At 43.7% G+C, this 15,937-nt stretch overlaps 1 protein-coding gene across 1 annotated transcript in view; it reads right to left on the reverse strand.

Moving 5' to 3' along the window:
* LOC126471210 (ATP-binding cassette sub-family G member 8) overlaps positions 1-15,937 on the reverse strand; it is a 329,035-nt gene that overhangs the window by 74,872 nt on the left and 238,226 nt on the right. Inside the window, exon 9 of the mRNA XM_050099326.1 lies at positions 1,002-1,243. Within this exon, the coding sequence (XP_049955283.1) occupies positions 1,002-1,243 (242 nt within the window). The remainder of the gene's footprint in view (positions 1-1,001; positions 1,244-15,937) is intronic.

A 15,937-nucleotide genomic window follows, 5' to 3' on the forward strand; every position in this document is an offset into this window, starting at 1 on the left:
CTTAATCTGTAAATATAAGAAAACTTTGCATTTTTTAAATGATAAACTCGAGAAAAAATCTCATTCTATAAATGGATAAATACAGTGTTTGTTAATAGCATCCAGATAACAGTGTGAGAGAAAACACAAATCACACTGAATTAGTTGGAGATAAAGTTTAATATTCATCTTGTCCTTAAAGGGGTGTTGTCTACAAATTCTTATGCTTGCATGACGTATGCTCTAGATGCATTTCATAGAAACTGTATGACCAAGAAAGGCTCGAGGTAATACCAGCTTTCCCCAAAACACCCGCGGCATTTTACTGCTGAATATTTTGTTACATTTTGAGTCAGTAATGTACTACTTCAATTTAGTTTATTTATAAAAGAGGGTTATAGTATGCAGTTTTCAAATTTATTGAAATAATTTTCTGGAGGAAAAATATGAAGTTATGAATATAGCTGCAACACATGAGATGTTACTGTACAACTAAGAGGCTACCTGATGCTAACAGTTTCTTCTTACTACAGAAATTGTGTACTTATAGCTCAAAATATTAGGTTTCCTGTCACAGTACACTCAACAAATTCATTGAACTCTTGGCACTGCCACATGTCCCCCACCAGCTACAGCATGGACTTAGGACATTCACCAGTTTGTTAAAATGTATAAACATTTATAGCATAAATAGTTTCCAACTAAATACAAAATTGAAAAGAAAATTGTGAAAAAATCCACTAGCAACATGGCACCATCTTCTTGGCAGGATGTATGAAAGATGCAAAGGCAAACTGTGTTCTTTATGCTGTGGTATAATTAGCTATTAAATCACAAAACAATCATGGAACTTTTTGTTGGTTTATACTAATCGTAGAAAATCCAACAGTCATATTCCCATATATTAAATTAGCAGTAACTGCCATTTGCAGAAACATGTATAAAGTACAGCAATTAAGATTATGCATAAAGCACAACAATTAAGATTTAATTTACCTTAACACATTACACATATATCTTACCCTGTCTTTAATCGCCATTTTTGTGATGAGACTGCTGGCCTTTCGCATCCAGTTGTAAAAATGAAGTGTCTGAAGAACACTCAGATCTGGGCACAGGAAGCCATCACAATGGACATATGCAACACATTCCTTTAATTGTTTTGAATGTACTGGTTGCCCATTTAATATGACGTCACCACGGATCTTGCCTATGTTAGAGGAACGCCCTGATAACACCTCCAGTAGGGCCGTGCCTTCTTCTTCTGAAATTTGTGCATGAAATACTTCTGTTATACTTTGCACATAGTTTTTTCATGTTCATTTATATCTTGTCCACAATTGTGAGAATCTACAATTTCTCTGATGTATTACTAAAATGGACATTAGAGCACTTTTTACAAACTATAGTTACAAATGATAATATAAACATAGATTAGTTGTCTGTTGTTTATTTCACAAGAACAGATATGTTGAGAAGTTTGTGGTATGAATGTTGTCATTATAAATGGTGAAGTAACATCAGATGGAAGTCGTTTTTTAGTGCTGAGATGGACCTTTTGTACATTAACCAAATTGCCACATATGAGACTAGTAAATGAAACTACAGAAAGAAATTTGTGTGTTATAGTGACTAACTTAAGATTTTACTCTGACAGTAAATATGCATGCTCTCAGAATATGCTACAGGTTAAACATCCATGAACACATTACATTTAAATTTAGTAACCTAAATTTACTGTATACAGTTTCATTGAGTATATACTACTTATTGTGAGTGAGCCTGTACTTTCAGCTGCATTGTGTGTAAGGACCTGAACGAATCATATTCTGCGGTTATGGTAAGCTAGACTTTGCACTACCTGTGAACCAAGTAATGACAATGTGAACAGTGCTATTGTAGTTTTATTTGCTACCACATCCTTAAAACACAGCTGTTTGTGTGTCCTACAGTTTATATTACAAAGCTTCCCACAGATAAGCAATGAAGAAGAATGGTAATGATAATACAGTAAAATGCATGATGTAAATTAATGAAAGCAACTTCAGGAATAGTCAAACAACAAACTTCTGGGCTACATAATTACACGATTTTATTTTATGAAATGCACTAAACTTCTACATCTGATGATCTGTGTCCACTCTACATCTACATGCACCACTGCATGGCACATAGCAGAGGGTACTTTGTGCCACTGCTAGTCATTTCCTTTCCTGTTCCACTCACAAACAGAATATAGGAAAAACAACTGTCTATATGCCTCTATATGAGCCCTAATTTCTGTTATCCTATCTACATGACCCTTATGTGCAATGTACATTGGTGGCAGTAGAACTGGGCTGCAGTCAGCTTCAAATGACAGTTCTCCAAATTTTCTCAGTAGTATTCTGCAAAAAGAACATATTCTTCTCTTCAGGAAAACACATTTGAGTTCATGAAGCATCTACACAATTCAACATGATTGAACATATCGGTAAGAAATATAATAAGCCGCCTCTGAATTGCTTTGATGTCTCTCTTTAATCCAACCTGGTGGGGATCCTAAACAACTGAGCAATACTCAAGAATGTGTCATACTAGTCTTCTATATATGTGGTGTTCTTTACAGATGAACCACGCTTTCCTCAAATTCTCCCAGTAAACCAAAGCCAACAATCTGCTTCCCTGATACCAGGCTTGTGTCCTCATTCCATTTCATATCCCTTTGCATTGATATGCCTTTCGTATTTAATTGTCTTGACCGTGTCAAGCAGCACAACACTAATGCTGTATTCAAAAATTAGATTGTTTTTCCTCCTCATTAACTTACGTTTCCCTACATTTAGTGCAAGCTGCCATTCATCACATCAACTAGAAATTTTGTCTGAGTAATCTTGTATCTTCCTATACACACTCAATGATGACACCTTCCCATACATCACAGAATTATCAGTGAACAGCCACAGATTGCTGTTCATCCTGACTGTCAGGTCAATCATGTATATTTATTCATTTATTTACACATCTAGTTCTGTAGGACCAAATTGAGGAGCAAATCTCCAAGGTCATGGAACGTATCAGTACATGAAATTACAACATAAAAGTAACAATAGATAAAATAAAATGTTTATGAACCCAAAAAAGTCAAGCTATAACTTTAAGTAATGCAGTCAACAACATAACATAAGAATCAGCTAAATTTTTCAAGGAATTCCTCAACAGGATAGGAGTGTCCCATGAGGGGACTCTTCTGTTTCAATTTGAAAGCACGTGGATTACTGTTAAGATTTTTGAATTCTTATGGTAGCTTATTGAAGATGAATGCAGCACTATACTACACACTTTTCTGCACAAAAGTTAAGGAAGTGTGATCCAAATGCAGATTGGATTTCTGCTGAGTATTAACTGAGTGAAAATTGCTTATTTATTTATTTCGTCCTTCAAATCCTACATGTATAGCATATATACAAGGATACTGGACATGGTTAGGTATTTACAAGATAAAATACAGTTTGTATTGCAATCCAGGACTAGATATTGAAGTAATTTAGCAAAGATTCATACATACAACAAACATTAGAGGCAACATACAAGGTAGAATATTCATAATGCATATTTATTTTTGTTGTTTGGATTTTATGTATTCGGTCAGACTGTAAAAGCAATGATCAATTAAATATGCCTTTACTTCAGCCTTAAAACTACAGAGTTTACCTGCTGATTTAATATGGTTAGGTAGATTATTGAAAATCTTTATCCCAGTATGTAGTGTGCCTTTTTGGCACAATGATGTTCTCACCTGTTTCATATGAAGGTCAGATTTTTGCCTTGTATTGTGTGCATGTATATCTTCATTTTTTAATAAGATATCTGGGCATCTATCAATATATTGTTTGATGAAAACTGATGTTTCATAGATAAAAATGCAAGGAAGAGGAAGAACTGACAGTTTTTTGAATATGGGTCTGCATGATTTCATATTGTTTACCCCTTCAATAATTCTTAATATTCTCTTTTGCATCCTGAAAAGTTTAATATTTGTTGTTGCATTGCCCCAGAAGATTATGCCATATTTAATTACAGAATGCACATAGGAGTAGTATACATTTAACAGACTGGCTTTGCTGCAACAAGTTTTTAAGATCCGTATCATACTGCTTCAGCCAACATGAGTGTACTGTGTGCCCTAAGTGTTGGGCTGTTTGCAACAAGTGTCGAAAGAAAGGCCACATTGCATTGGTGTGTAACACCTCTTCAAATGTGGTGGACACAGTAGTACTGATGGACATAAACTGTACATTTACAATGACTGTCTCCCTGAACAAATTGTAAATGCAAGTGGATGCAAGAGCAGCAGTGACCTCAGTAAATATGCAAACATACATGGACTTGGGCTCCCCTCCCTTCACACAGATTTCATGGAATTTGGTTAGCTACAATAAACAGCAGATTCTGATCCTAGGTAGTTCTCTGCTCCTGTATCTTACAAATCTGTTGTTCACCCTCTCATCTTCCTTGTTGTTTATGGATCATTCCCTTACCACAGATCTTTTCAGGTTAGATGCATTTAACGCTTTCTGTTTCTCCCTTGCCAATGACATAAATTTAGTGTTAGATCAAGTTCTGTAACAGCAACTGGAGTCCCTCTTCCCTGAGGTTTTGTCTCTGTTTTCCCCTGGACTCAGTTGTGCTACCAGTCTTCATGCCCACATTACCATGTAAGAGTCCACCCACCCTCATTTTCTTTCAGGCACAGCAGGTGCCTGTTACATTGCATGACTCTGTCAAGGCCCAATTAGACCATTTGACATCGCTTGATGTCATTCGGCATGTTTCTTCCAGTGACTGGGCTACACCACTGGTTAAGAACCAACAGGTAAGATTCGCCTGTGTGGCAACTTCAGTGTCATGATTAATGAACAGTTTGTGGTATATACATACCCTTTGACCTACACTGATGAGCTGCACAGACACAAAAGTATCAAGTGGCCAGTACTTTTCCAAGATTGACTTGTCAGAAGTGTACTTCGAGCTCCCCTCAGATAAGGCCACTTCTCATTGTCAATACACCTTTCAGCTTATACCAACATCAACACTTGCCTTTTGGTGTCACTACTGCATCCACAATTTTTCAGCATTTTTTAGAACAGCTTACAGCCTCTGTGACTGGCTGCATCAATTACCTCTATGATATCACTGTTTCAGATTCTTTAACCGAAGACCACCTTAGAGATCTCCGGTTGTTGTTTTCTGTTGTGCAACCTGCGGGTCTCAAGTGCAAATCTCAATTTTTTCAGCCATCTATTGACTACCTAGGTTTCAAGGTTTCTCACACAGAGATCAAGCCACTGCGTCATCATGTTGACGCAATTTCAGCTTTGCCGCGGCCGATCTCCATTAAGGAACTGTAGCCATTTCTAGGTAAAGTTGCGTACTTCTGTAAGTTTTTACCGGATGCATTCACTATCGCTCAGCCACTGCACACATTTTTTAATAAAAATGTGTATTTTTCTGGTACCCCAGCTTGTGGCCAAATGTTCACTTTGCTTAACTCTAAGCTTCACCCTGCCCGGTGTCTGGCCACTTCTTAGCCAGGTCAGCATCCCATGTTGGCTAAAGATGCCTCTCAGCATGGTCTTGGCACAGTGTTGGCACACAAATATGCAGACGGGTCTGAATAACCCATTGCTTATGCTTCTAAGGCTTTAACTCCCTCTCAGTAGCAGAGGATTTAGTGATTGTGTTCGCTCTCAAGAAAACTCAAATCTTCTTGTACTGTTCTAAGTTCCATTTACCACATACCACAAGCTGTTGGTTACTCTTTTCAATCCTTTGGCTTCTGTGCCCCATAAGGCAGTGCATCATTTGCAGTGGTGGGCTCTCTTCCTCTCCTGTTAGCACTATCAGATCCATTGCTGGCCAACAGTCCAACACATCAACGCTGATGCCTCATCTCTCCTTCTGATTGGGCTGGACCGGCATTTGATCAGCAGGAATTCCTTTGTTTCTATTTAGATATTGAGAACCAGAGTGTGTCAAAGGTTTTCCCATCACTAGTGCCACGATAGCATTGGCCGTCACCATGGATTCTGTACTTAGTTGGGTCCTCTCTCTTGTGCAGCACGGTTGGCCAGAAAAACCCCCGAGCTGTGCCTTGGGTCCCTTGCATAACTGCTTCTCCCTCCAGCACTGCTTTTCTGTGTTTGATGGGTTTCTTTTGCTAGCTATGGAGGACGCTGCTCCCCAGGTTGTGATTCCTGCTTCCTTACACCACAATGTACTGCAGCTTCTGCATATTGGTAATTGAGGGAGCTCTCGCACCAAAGCTTTGGCCCACTGGCATGTGTATTCGCTAGGCATAGATGGAGACATAAGCAGCTTATCGCCACTTGCACTCACTGTGTTCAGCACCAAGTGACCCCATGGACATCTTCTTCCCCCTGGTTGATGCCGCAGCACTTGTGGAAGTGTCTACATGTCGATTTTGCTGGGCAATCCCTAAATCAGTATTGGCACATTGTAGTGGACACCTGCTTCAAGTTTCCCTAAATGATGTGTTGTCCGTCCAAGTCCACGGCGGCCACTATCTCGGCCATGTCTAAGATTTCTACAATTGAGGGACTTCCATATGCTGTGGTTACTGATAATGGCCCCCAGTTTATTTCTTTAGGAATTGCATGTTTTTGTCAGTTTCATCCTCAATCTAATGGCAATGCTGAACACATGGTTAGGATATTTAAAACTCAGATGTGGAAGTATGTATCCTGCAGGTCCCCTGAAGCTCCTTTACACTGTGTTTTGACTTCATCCATTTCATTCCAGAGGGGACAAGAGCCTAGCAGAGCTGCTACACGGACGCAGCCATAGACCCTCCTTTACCTGCTGCATCCAATGCCGCATCTGCTGGCGTCACCAGCTCTGCGACGGTTTGAGCCGGGTGCATCTGTCTGGGCTTGAGGTTTCAGTCACAGACCAAACTGGGTTCCTGACATCATTGAGCATCTCTGGGGCTAGTGCCTGTACACTGTCTGCACTCCTGATGGGAGGATGTCCCATCACTTTGACCAGCTGCAGACATGAACAGTGGAGTGTGTTCTGGAGGACCCGCCAACTCCCCAGCCCCATCATCAACCATGTGTGGTGTCACCGCCAGACACCACACTTGCTAGGTGGTAGCCTTTAAATCGGCCGCGGTCCGTTAGTAAACGTCGGACCCGCGTGTCGCCACTATCAGTGATTGCAGACCAAGCGCCGCCACACGGCAGGTCTACAGAGACTTCCTAGCACTCGCCCCAGTTGTAGAGCCGACATTGCTAGTGATGGTTCACTGACAAAATACGCTCTCATTTGCCGAGACGATAGTTAGCATAGCCTTCAGCTACATCATTTGCTATGACCTAGCAAGGCGCCATGTTCAGTTGCTATTGATATTGTAAATAATGTACAGGCAAGAGCTACGTTCAACATTAATGGATTAAAGTTAAGTATTCTACCAGTTACCTCCTTTTTTCTAAGTTCTAATTACCTTGTCCTGTTCCAGACCTCACGCCAGCCTGCGTGAGCTTAAACGCGTGCCTTTCGGTTTCCTCCAAAACTCCGTGGGTTGGCTCCTGCCAATCCACAACAATATTGGCGACGAGGTTTTCTGCGTTCTTAACTATACTGCCCTGATTTACTTGTGTAATGGCTTCGCCACAATCTCCAGATGTACTGTCCGAATTTTATCGCTTACAGAATCAGCAGACGCAGGCCTTACTGGATGCCCTTGGACAGCTCGTCCAGGGTCAACGTGCAATGCAAAACGATGCGGCGGCCGCCGCTCCACCGCTACCGCAGCCACAACACGCTGTTGCACCAACTTTTCGTCCTTTTGATGCTGCACTGGAAAGCTGGACGGAGTGGTCACACCAATTTGGATTCCATCTCGCCGCCTACAGAATTCAAGGTAATGAGCGGCAGCCTTTTCTCCTTTCCTCCGTAGGCATCCAAACGTACTGTGTGATAGTCAAATTATTTCCCCGACGCGACGTAGCAACTCTGTCCTACGACGAAATTTTGTCTGCATTAGATGCATATTTCAAAGAATCAGTCAATGCAGTTGCAAAAAGGTATACCTTCTTTCGTACAAAACGTATGGCTGGTCAAACTAATCGGGAGTGGGTTGCAACCTTGCAAGGCCTTACTAGGGATTGTGCTTTTGAGTGTCAATGTGGACTCCCTTATTCAGATACTATGGTACGTGATGCAGTTGCACAGAACGTTTCTGATGTTCGTATAAGGGAACAGATTTTGAAACTAGTCAATCCCCCCCTTCAACAAGTGAAGGACATATTGGATCGGCAGGACACACTTGACTTTGCTCAGGAGTCATTTGAAGCCTCACCAGCCATGTGTCACATTAACCGGCTCACCAGGCGCGCTGCACGGAACAGTAAACAGCCCTCGCGCCCGTCCGCGCAGCTGCCGCTAGGCTGTCAGCCACGTGTGCCGCGCAGGCAAGCAAATGCAGTGCTAAAATCACGCCCGCGGTGTGCTACTAGACATTCGCGTGAGAATTGCCCGTCACGCCAGGCTATTTGCTTTTTCTGTAATAAAAAAGGACATGTTCAGAGTGTTTGCCGGAAAAAGCTCAGATCGGACACTCACAACCTTTCCAGGCCCTTTGCTTCGCGCCGGAATCGAACCAAGAATACTCAGGCTCGCGAACCTTCGCCCATGGAAATTCATGTAGTTCATTCCACTCCGCCCAGTGCCACTCTCTCTACCAGTGACTGTGTTCGTCCCACAAATAGTGTGCGTCGACATCGCCGGAAATCCCGTCAAGTCGCAAGTGATTCTGTACCAGTGTCAGTTCACGTTGCACGAGACAGTCACTCTTGTCGTCAGCAGGACAATAAACTTTTTGTAGACTTGGACATTCACGGCAAAGTGATACCATTCCAGCTCGATACCGGAGCTGCAGTTTCACTGATCAATCAAGACACATACAAACAGCTGGGCACACCTCCGTTGCGTGCCGCAAATGTTAAGCTAACTGCATATTCAGGTCCTATCGGTGAACCAGACTGTGCCTTCAGACAGTGTTTCTCGTCTATGTGAAGAATTTGCAGACATTTTTGCACCGGGCGTTGGTTGCACTAAGAACTATAAAGCACATTTGGAACTGCACGTAAACGCGCAACCGAAATTTTTCAGAGCGCGCAATGTTCCCCACGCATTGCGTGATGAGGTCGCAAGGACATTAAACGATTTGGAATCACAAGGTGTGATTGAATGTGTGCAGGCTTCTCTCTGGGCATCACCGTTAGTAATTTTGCCAAAACCTTGAGACTTTGTGTGGACTTCAAGGCAACAGTGAATCCACAACTAGTCATTGCAACTTTTCCTTTACCCCGCCCGGAAGATCTTTTTGACAAACTGTGCCCGGGTAAATATTTTTCGAAGTTGGACCTGGCAGATGCGTACTTGCAAATACCGGTGGACGAAGAATCCCAGCACGTTTTGGTGGTTAACACGCATCTTGGTTTGTATCGATTCAAACGACTGCCATTTGGGTGTGCATCCGCCCCTGCATTGTTTCAGCAATATCTGCAATCTGTTTGTGCTTCGGTCCCTACTTCAGCAAACTATCTGGACGATATTGTGATCTCCGGAAAGACGGAAGAAGAACATTTAGCCAGTCTCAGAACATTATTTCAGGTCTTGCGACAAAATGGTCTTCGCTTGCAGAAGGACAAATGTGTGTTTTTTGCTCGTGACTTACCCTACCTGGGACATGTAATCAAGGCCCAAGGCATACATCCCAGTCCCGAGCACCTCCGTGCCATACAAGACTTGCCTTCGCTGCAGAATTTGAAGCAGCTACAGAGTGTACTGGGAAAAATTAAGTATTATAACAAATATGTGCCGCACGCCTCTTCCATTTCAGCTCCGCTTCATCGCTTACGCCGTAAAGGTGTTCCGTTCGTCTGGACGACGGAATGTGAACGCGCCTTTCGCCAGTTGAAATCGGCATTGCTTTCCAATACTTGCCTTACGCCATTCAAACCCTGAAACCCCTTTTGTTGATGGTAGCTGCATCGGATTTCGGGATCGGTGCTGTGCTTGCGCACACAGATGGATCGTACGATCGCCCTATTGCCTTTGCGTCCAAATTGCTCTCGTCTGCGCAAAGAAATTATTCACAGATCGAGAAAGACGCATTGGCTCTCGTATTTGGTGTTACTAAGTTTCTTGTATGGTCGTCACTTTACCATCATCACAGACCACAAACCTTTGACATCGCTTTTTCATCCAAACAAGCCTGTACCTCCGCATACAGCGCAGAAATTCATTCGCTGGTCCATTTTCCTCTCGCAGTACCGCTACAATATCTTGTATCGGTCCACTGCTAAGCACAGAAATGCCGATGCATTGTCCCATTTGCCTGTTGCTGAGGATAGAGCATTCGATTCTTCCGACCTTGCTTGCATGTTCATTGATGCAGAAACTGATGGCGTGGTCGAATCGTTTCCGATTGATTTTCGTCGAGTAGCTACAGCCACAGCTGCCGACCCTGTCCTTGCTATCGTTCTGCGTTTTGTTGCTATGCAATGGCCCTTGTCAGAGTCATGGATCAGGGATCCATTGGTTCGCCGATTTGTTGCTCACAAGGAGAGACTTTTTGTTCGATGTGGTGTTTTGCTGTTGCGTTCTGATAATGATCAGTCCAGGGTCGTGGTCCCTCGTTCGTTACAGTCCTCTGTCTTACAGCTTCTCCACCAAGGACATTGGGGTATAGTGAGAACGAAACAACTTGCTCATCAACACTGTACTTGGTTCGAAATCGATGCCGCGATTACGAATATGTGCACTTCTTGCATGGCGTGTGCCGAACAACAATCCGCACCACCACGGAAATTCTTTGCATGGCCAAAAGCCACTTCCCCTTGGCAACGCTTACACATCGATTTTGCTGGTCCATTCTGGAATGCTCGATGGTTGGTTCTGGTAGATTCATTCAGTAATTTTCCTTTCGTTGTCCGGATGTCTTCCACGATGTCATCTGCCACCATCCAAGCATTATCTGCTATCTTTTGCATTGAAGGTCTGCCACAGACTATTGTTTCTGACAATGGCCCACAATTCATGTCCGCAGAATTTCAGTCATTCTGCAACGCCAATAGTATTCAACATCTGACATCCGCGCCGTTTTCGCCTCAGTCAAACGGTGCCGGACTTTCAAGTCACAGATGTTGAAGTTAAAAGAGTCGCATTCTCGAGAGTACGCGTTATTGCCCTTTTTGTCCGCGTATCGCTCTCAGCCCTGAGATGGTCGCTCGCCGGCTGAGTTACTCCACGGTCGTCCTCATCGAACCTTGATGTCTTTGCTACATCCGCCGCATCAGGTTCCTGTGCAGCGGCAGACGCCTGCTTTTGCTCCAGGTGATGTTTTCTACTATCGTCACTATCAAGGTTCACGGCGTTGGCTCGAAGGGCGCAGTCTTCGCTGCCTCGGCCGCGCTATGTATCTGGTTTTGGGGGCCTCTGGTGAGGTGCGCCAGCATCTCAACCAGCTGCGCCTTTGTCGTCGCATGGGATCTGCCGCTCGCCATCTGCTTTCAGCGATGGTGCCGTCCGGTCAGCGCCCTGGGGACCCATCTACGGGCTAGCCTCAGCCCCAGGTGTTCCCGACGCTGCCTTTCATTTTGCCCCATGGCGACGCGACGCCGCCGCCTGTTTTCCCGCCGGCGATGCCCGCAGTGGACGCGTTGCTGCAGCTGCCGGGCGCCTCCTTGGGTCACACACCCCCGATCGCTTCCTGTGACCAGTTGTCCTCCGACATGGACCTCTTGCCCGCTCCGGACCATATGTCGTCTTCGCCCGTCGGGTGCCCCGGCCCGATGGAGGTCGACCCTTCGGCCCCTCCTGTCTCTCTGCGGGCGCATACACCGCATGTTGGCGTGCACCCTGGAGCAGGTTTTCAGGCGTTTCCTAGCTCCCCTCGGACTGAATGGCAGGGTGCGGGTGGCACAGCCTCGCCTGTTGTTAGGCTCCCCACCTCGTCGCATACATCAACATGGGGTCCTCCCCACGGCGGGTAGAAGCCTTATAACACAACCGTACGCCGATTTGCGGGGGAGGAATGTGGTGTCACCGCCTGACACCACACTTGCTAGGTGGTAGCCTTTAAATTGGCCGCGGTCCGTTAGTAAACGTCGGACCCGCGTGTCACCACTATCAGTGATTGCAGACCGAGCGCCGCCACACGGCAGGTCTAGAGAGACTTCCTAGCACTCGCCGCAGATGTAGAGCCGACTTTGCTAGCGATGGTTCACTGACAAAATACGCTCTCATTTGCCGAGACGATAGTTAGCATAGCCTTCAGCTACATCATTTGCTATGACCTAGCAAGGCGCCATGTTCAGTTGCTATTGATATTGTAAATAATGTACAGACAAGAGCTACGTTCAACATTAATGGATTAAAGTTAAGTATTCTACCAGTTACCTCCTTTTTTCTAAGTTCTAATTACCTTGTCCTGTTCCAGACCTCACGCCAGCCTGCGTGAGCTTAAACGCGTGCCTTTCGGCTTCCTCCAAAACTCCGTGGGTTAGCTCCTGCCAATCCTCAACACCATGTCTGTTCCTGTGTCACAGCCAGTCTGTTTCCTGCCACAGCAGGGGTTGCTGCCTGGCAGATCACTTCTAGTAGGGTCCCTGTCTCTACCCCCGCTCCTCCACTGCCGTCGCCAGTGCAGCCCCCACTGCACCTGACGCCGCGGCCGCTGCTGTCTCCGTAGCTGAGTCATGTACGACTGTCATCTCCAACACTCCCACTGATACCTCCAGTGTGACCACTGACCTTGACAAAGATGTTGCTATTGAGACACCATCCCTGGTCCTGCTCTATGAGCTCTCATGGGAGGGTTCTTACTCGCAGGTGCGTACCTGCCACATGCTGCAGCAACTGCCATTGTTGGACAATGAAATGGACATTAGTACCATCATTGATGTTTCCCGCGACTCATAATCTCAGTGCCTTGTGAGATCAGTGCCTTTTTTCATGGTACAAGTGCTTTTTCAGTACCAGTTGTTTTTTTCTGTACCTTGCATTTTTTCTGTACCATGTTTTCTCTGTGCCTAGTATTTTTATGTATGTGTGTGGTTTTCCTACACTCTAGAAGGGAGAAGTGATGCACCTTCACTTATGATGCATGTGATTTCAGAGATTGTGTGTCCACACAGTCCACAGGTCCACCTATACAGGCCACCTGAGTCAGCCCTCCAGCACTCTCTGGTGAGCTGCCAAGGAAGCAGTATTATTTAAGCAATCACAAAAGAGTGCTCGGCCTATTCTGTAACCTGTATTAGTTTGTCCATTCAATGTGTTCAGTGATATGCAAAACATGTACTTTATTGTACCTTATGTTGGCTCTATAAAGTACTATGGACCATAATTGCTATAACAATTAAATTACACTACATAAATTCATATAGGATGATGCAAGGTCAAGTGAGAGGAGTAATGATGGTTGTAACAGTGGTAAGATGGAAGTTCTGAGTGGATTTATGAGAATTTGAAACAAAAATGTACCATTCTTCCACCAGCATATGTAAACATTTTAATTCTCTGAAGTTGAGACAACAAATTACAGGAGGTAAAAGTCAGTGTTTCATTCCATAGTCTGATATATGACCTGGACCTTTCACCAACTATAGACTTCAAGCAGGTTACATCTGTTAAGTATTTATGAATTTCTGTATATTCTTCTTGTTGTAACATAAAGTGCAAAATATGATTATTTCCTTTAATCAGCTTCACTCTTGTAGTTACACAAGTGACTGTAGACAGGAGGAGATATATTAGAGTACACCAATAAGAACAGTACTTCTTAGCAATTATTTTCTTTCCTGTCATATTGGTAGCACTGCCAAGTCCTCACATGATCTAGCCAAACATTTAATCAAGAGAGTTTGTGGTACACAAAGTGCTCTAGATCGGTAATCATGCAGAACATGCTTCACCCAGTAACAGAAATGATTAAGAAATCATATCTGCAATCATTTTTATATTATACTTAGAACTAACAAATAGGTCAGTTTTTCTTTCTTTCAGCAGTGTTTAGCGAAATACAGTGTGCTTATATCTTCAACTGTACTTTGCAAGCCACTGTACTGGGAGCAGCAAAGAATAGCTTGCCTGTCACTATCATTTCCTCCCTTTCCTGTTCCAGTTGTGAATAGTGGGCAAGAAGAATGGCTGTCAGAAATTATCCATACAAACTTGAATTTTGCTGATTTTTCCATTATCTCAAGATATTTATGTGGGAGGTAGGGACTACTCTTGGAAAACACACACTCACATAATTTTAGTAGTGAACTTCTCAATCATGCGCAATGTCTCTCTTTCAATGTCTGCTGTGGGCGTTTGATAAGAATTTCTTTGACACTCTTGCACTTGCTAAACAAATCTATGATAAAACATACTGCCCTTCTTTGGACAATCTTCTCTGTTACCCTACTTGTTAAGGTCTCACACTGATGTGAGTCTTATAAGCTACATATTTCATTCATGATTTAAATTTTCTTAAGGTTTTCCCAATGAATCTCAGCCTGGTATTAGATTTTCCTACAACTAGTTTTATGTGGTTGTCCCAATTTAGCCTGCTGTGGAGGCATACTGCTAGATATCTTATAGATGTGACTTTTCCTGCTGACCACTCACCTATCACATGGTCAAAAAATAATGACTCTTTCTCCCTATATATGTGTAATGTGTAACATTTATGTATATCAATGGTAAACTGCCAATCCCTGCACCAGTACTGATGCTCTGTAGGTCTTCCTATGGTCTGCTAAAATTTTCTTGGATTGTGACTTTCCTGTATACAACAGAATAATTCACAAATAACCTCATGGAGATTCTGTTTTTATCCATCAAATCAGTGAAAAATATACAATGATGGCCATGGCAAAAGAAATTAGCGTTTGCCCTTCCTCTGAACGAAACTGTAAAATAAATGCTCTCTATTTTCATCTCTGGAGGATGTTTTCAAAGTGTGTGGATTAGGCACCTCCAGAAATTATGGATTATCATACAGATGAAGAAGGAATGAAGGTTTCATCAGAACAACTGAGAAATAAATTTAGACCTAGTCAACATAAGTCCATCACCCCTTTGTTTAGTATCCCTGCCAAGAGACATCATGATGCAGGCAGATGAGCCGGAAAGGGTAACACTACTTGACAGTATGGAAACCTGCCATGGGGGTTGCATGCGGCACATAGTATGGGAAGATGGCAGAAGGGGCCCTGCCGGGCCACTGCTTACTCAGCTTTCAACCACTGCTGACCTCACCTACTGTATCGTGCCACGTGTTGTGGTTAGTGGTTAGTCATTAGCTGTCCATACCAGACCACTTCCTGTGCTCATCTCAAAGTGGTTTTGGAATCTCTGCTTCCCATAGATCAACTAGCATTACAAGTTCTCTTAGGGTTCTGTTCTCCAACTATTACTGAGCCACCTTCAGCGTGCAAAGTATCTGCACCTACCATGTAGTGAAGTGGCGTTGTCGTTCCTGTGCAGATACTAAGTGGCGACGAAGGATGTACTTACGCCCTTACACATGCGACACCCCTACATTTTCTTTGCCCTTTCCTGTAATGTTCACTTGGGTGAACATGGACCCAGCATTTCTGCAATGCTGGTAGCAGAAGTCGCATCTCCAGAAGAAGCAGCAACAGCAGCAGGAGATGCAGGCCCTGATAACCCACAATGTGGACTTGCTTTGCCTCCTTGTCTCATTGCTTGAGGGCCAGATGCTGCTATTTAATTTTCTGTGCCACCCATGCCACCGCTGATGTCATTTGCCACTTTCAATGATTCAAGAGAAAGGTGGGAGAATTATCTGCACCTGTTCTTGGTGCACTGCCAGGTAAGGCGTTTTGTCAATCCAGTTGATAAGGCTGCCTAATTGTTGTCCAGCAGCACAGGTTTA

This window comes from Schistocerca serialis, chromosome 3, assembly GCF_023864345.2.
Source record: "Schistocerca serialis cubense isolate TAMUIC-IGC-003099 chromosome 3, iqSchSeri2.2, whole genome shotgun sequence".
NCBI lineage: Eukaryota > Metazoa > Arthropoda > Insecta > Orthoptera > Acrididae > Schistocerca > Schistocerca serialis.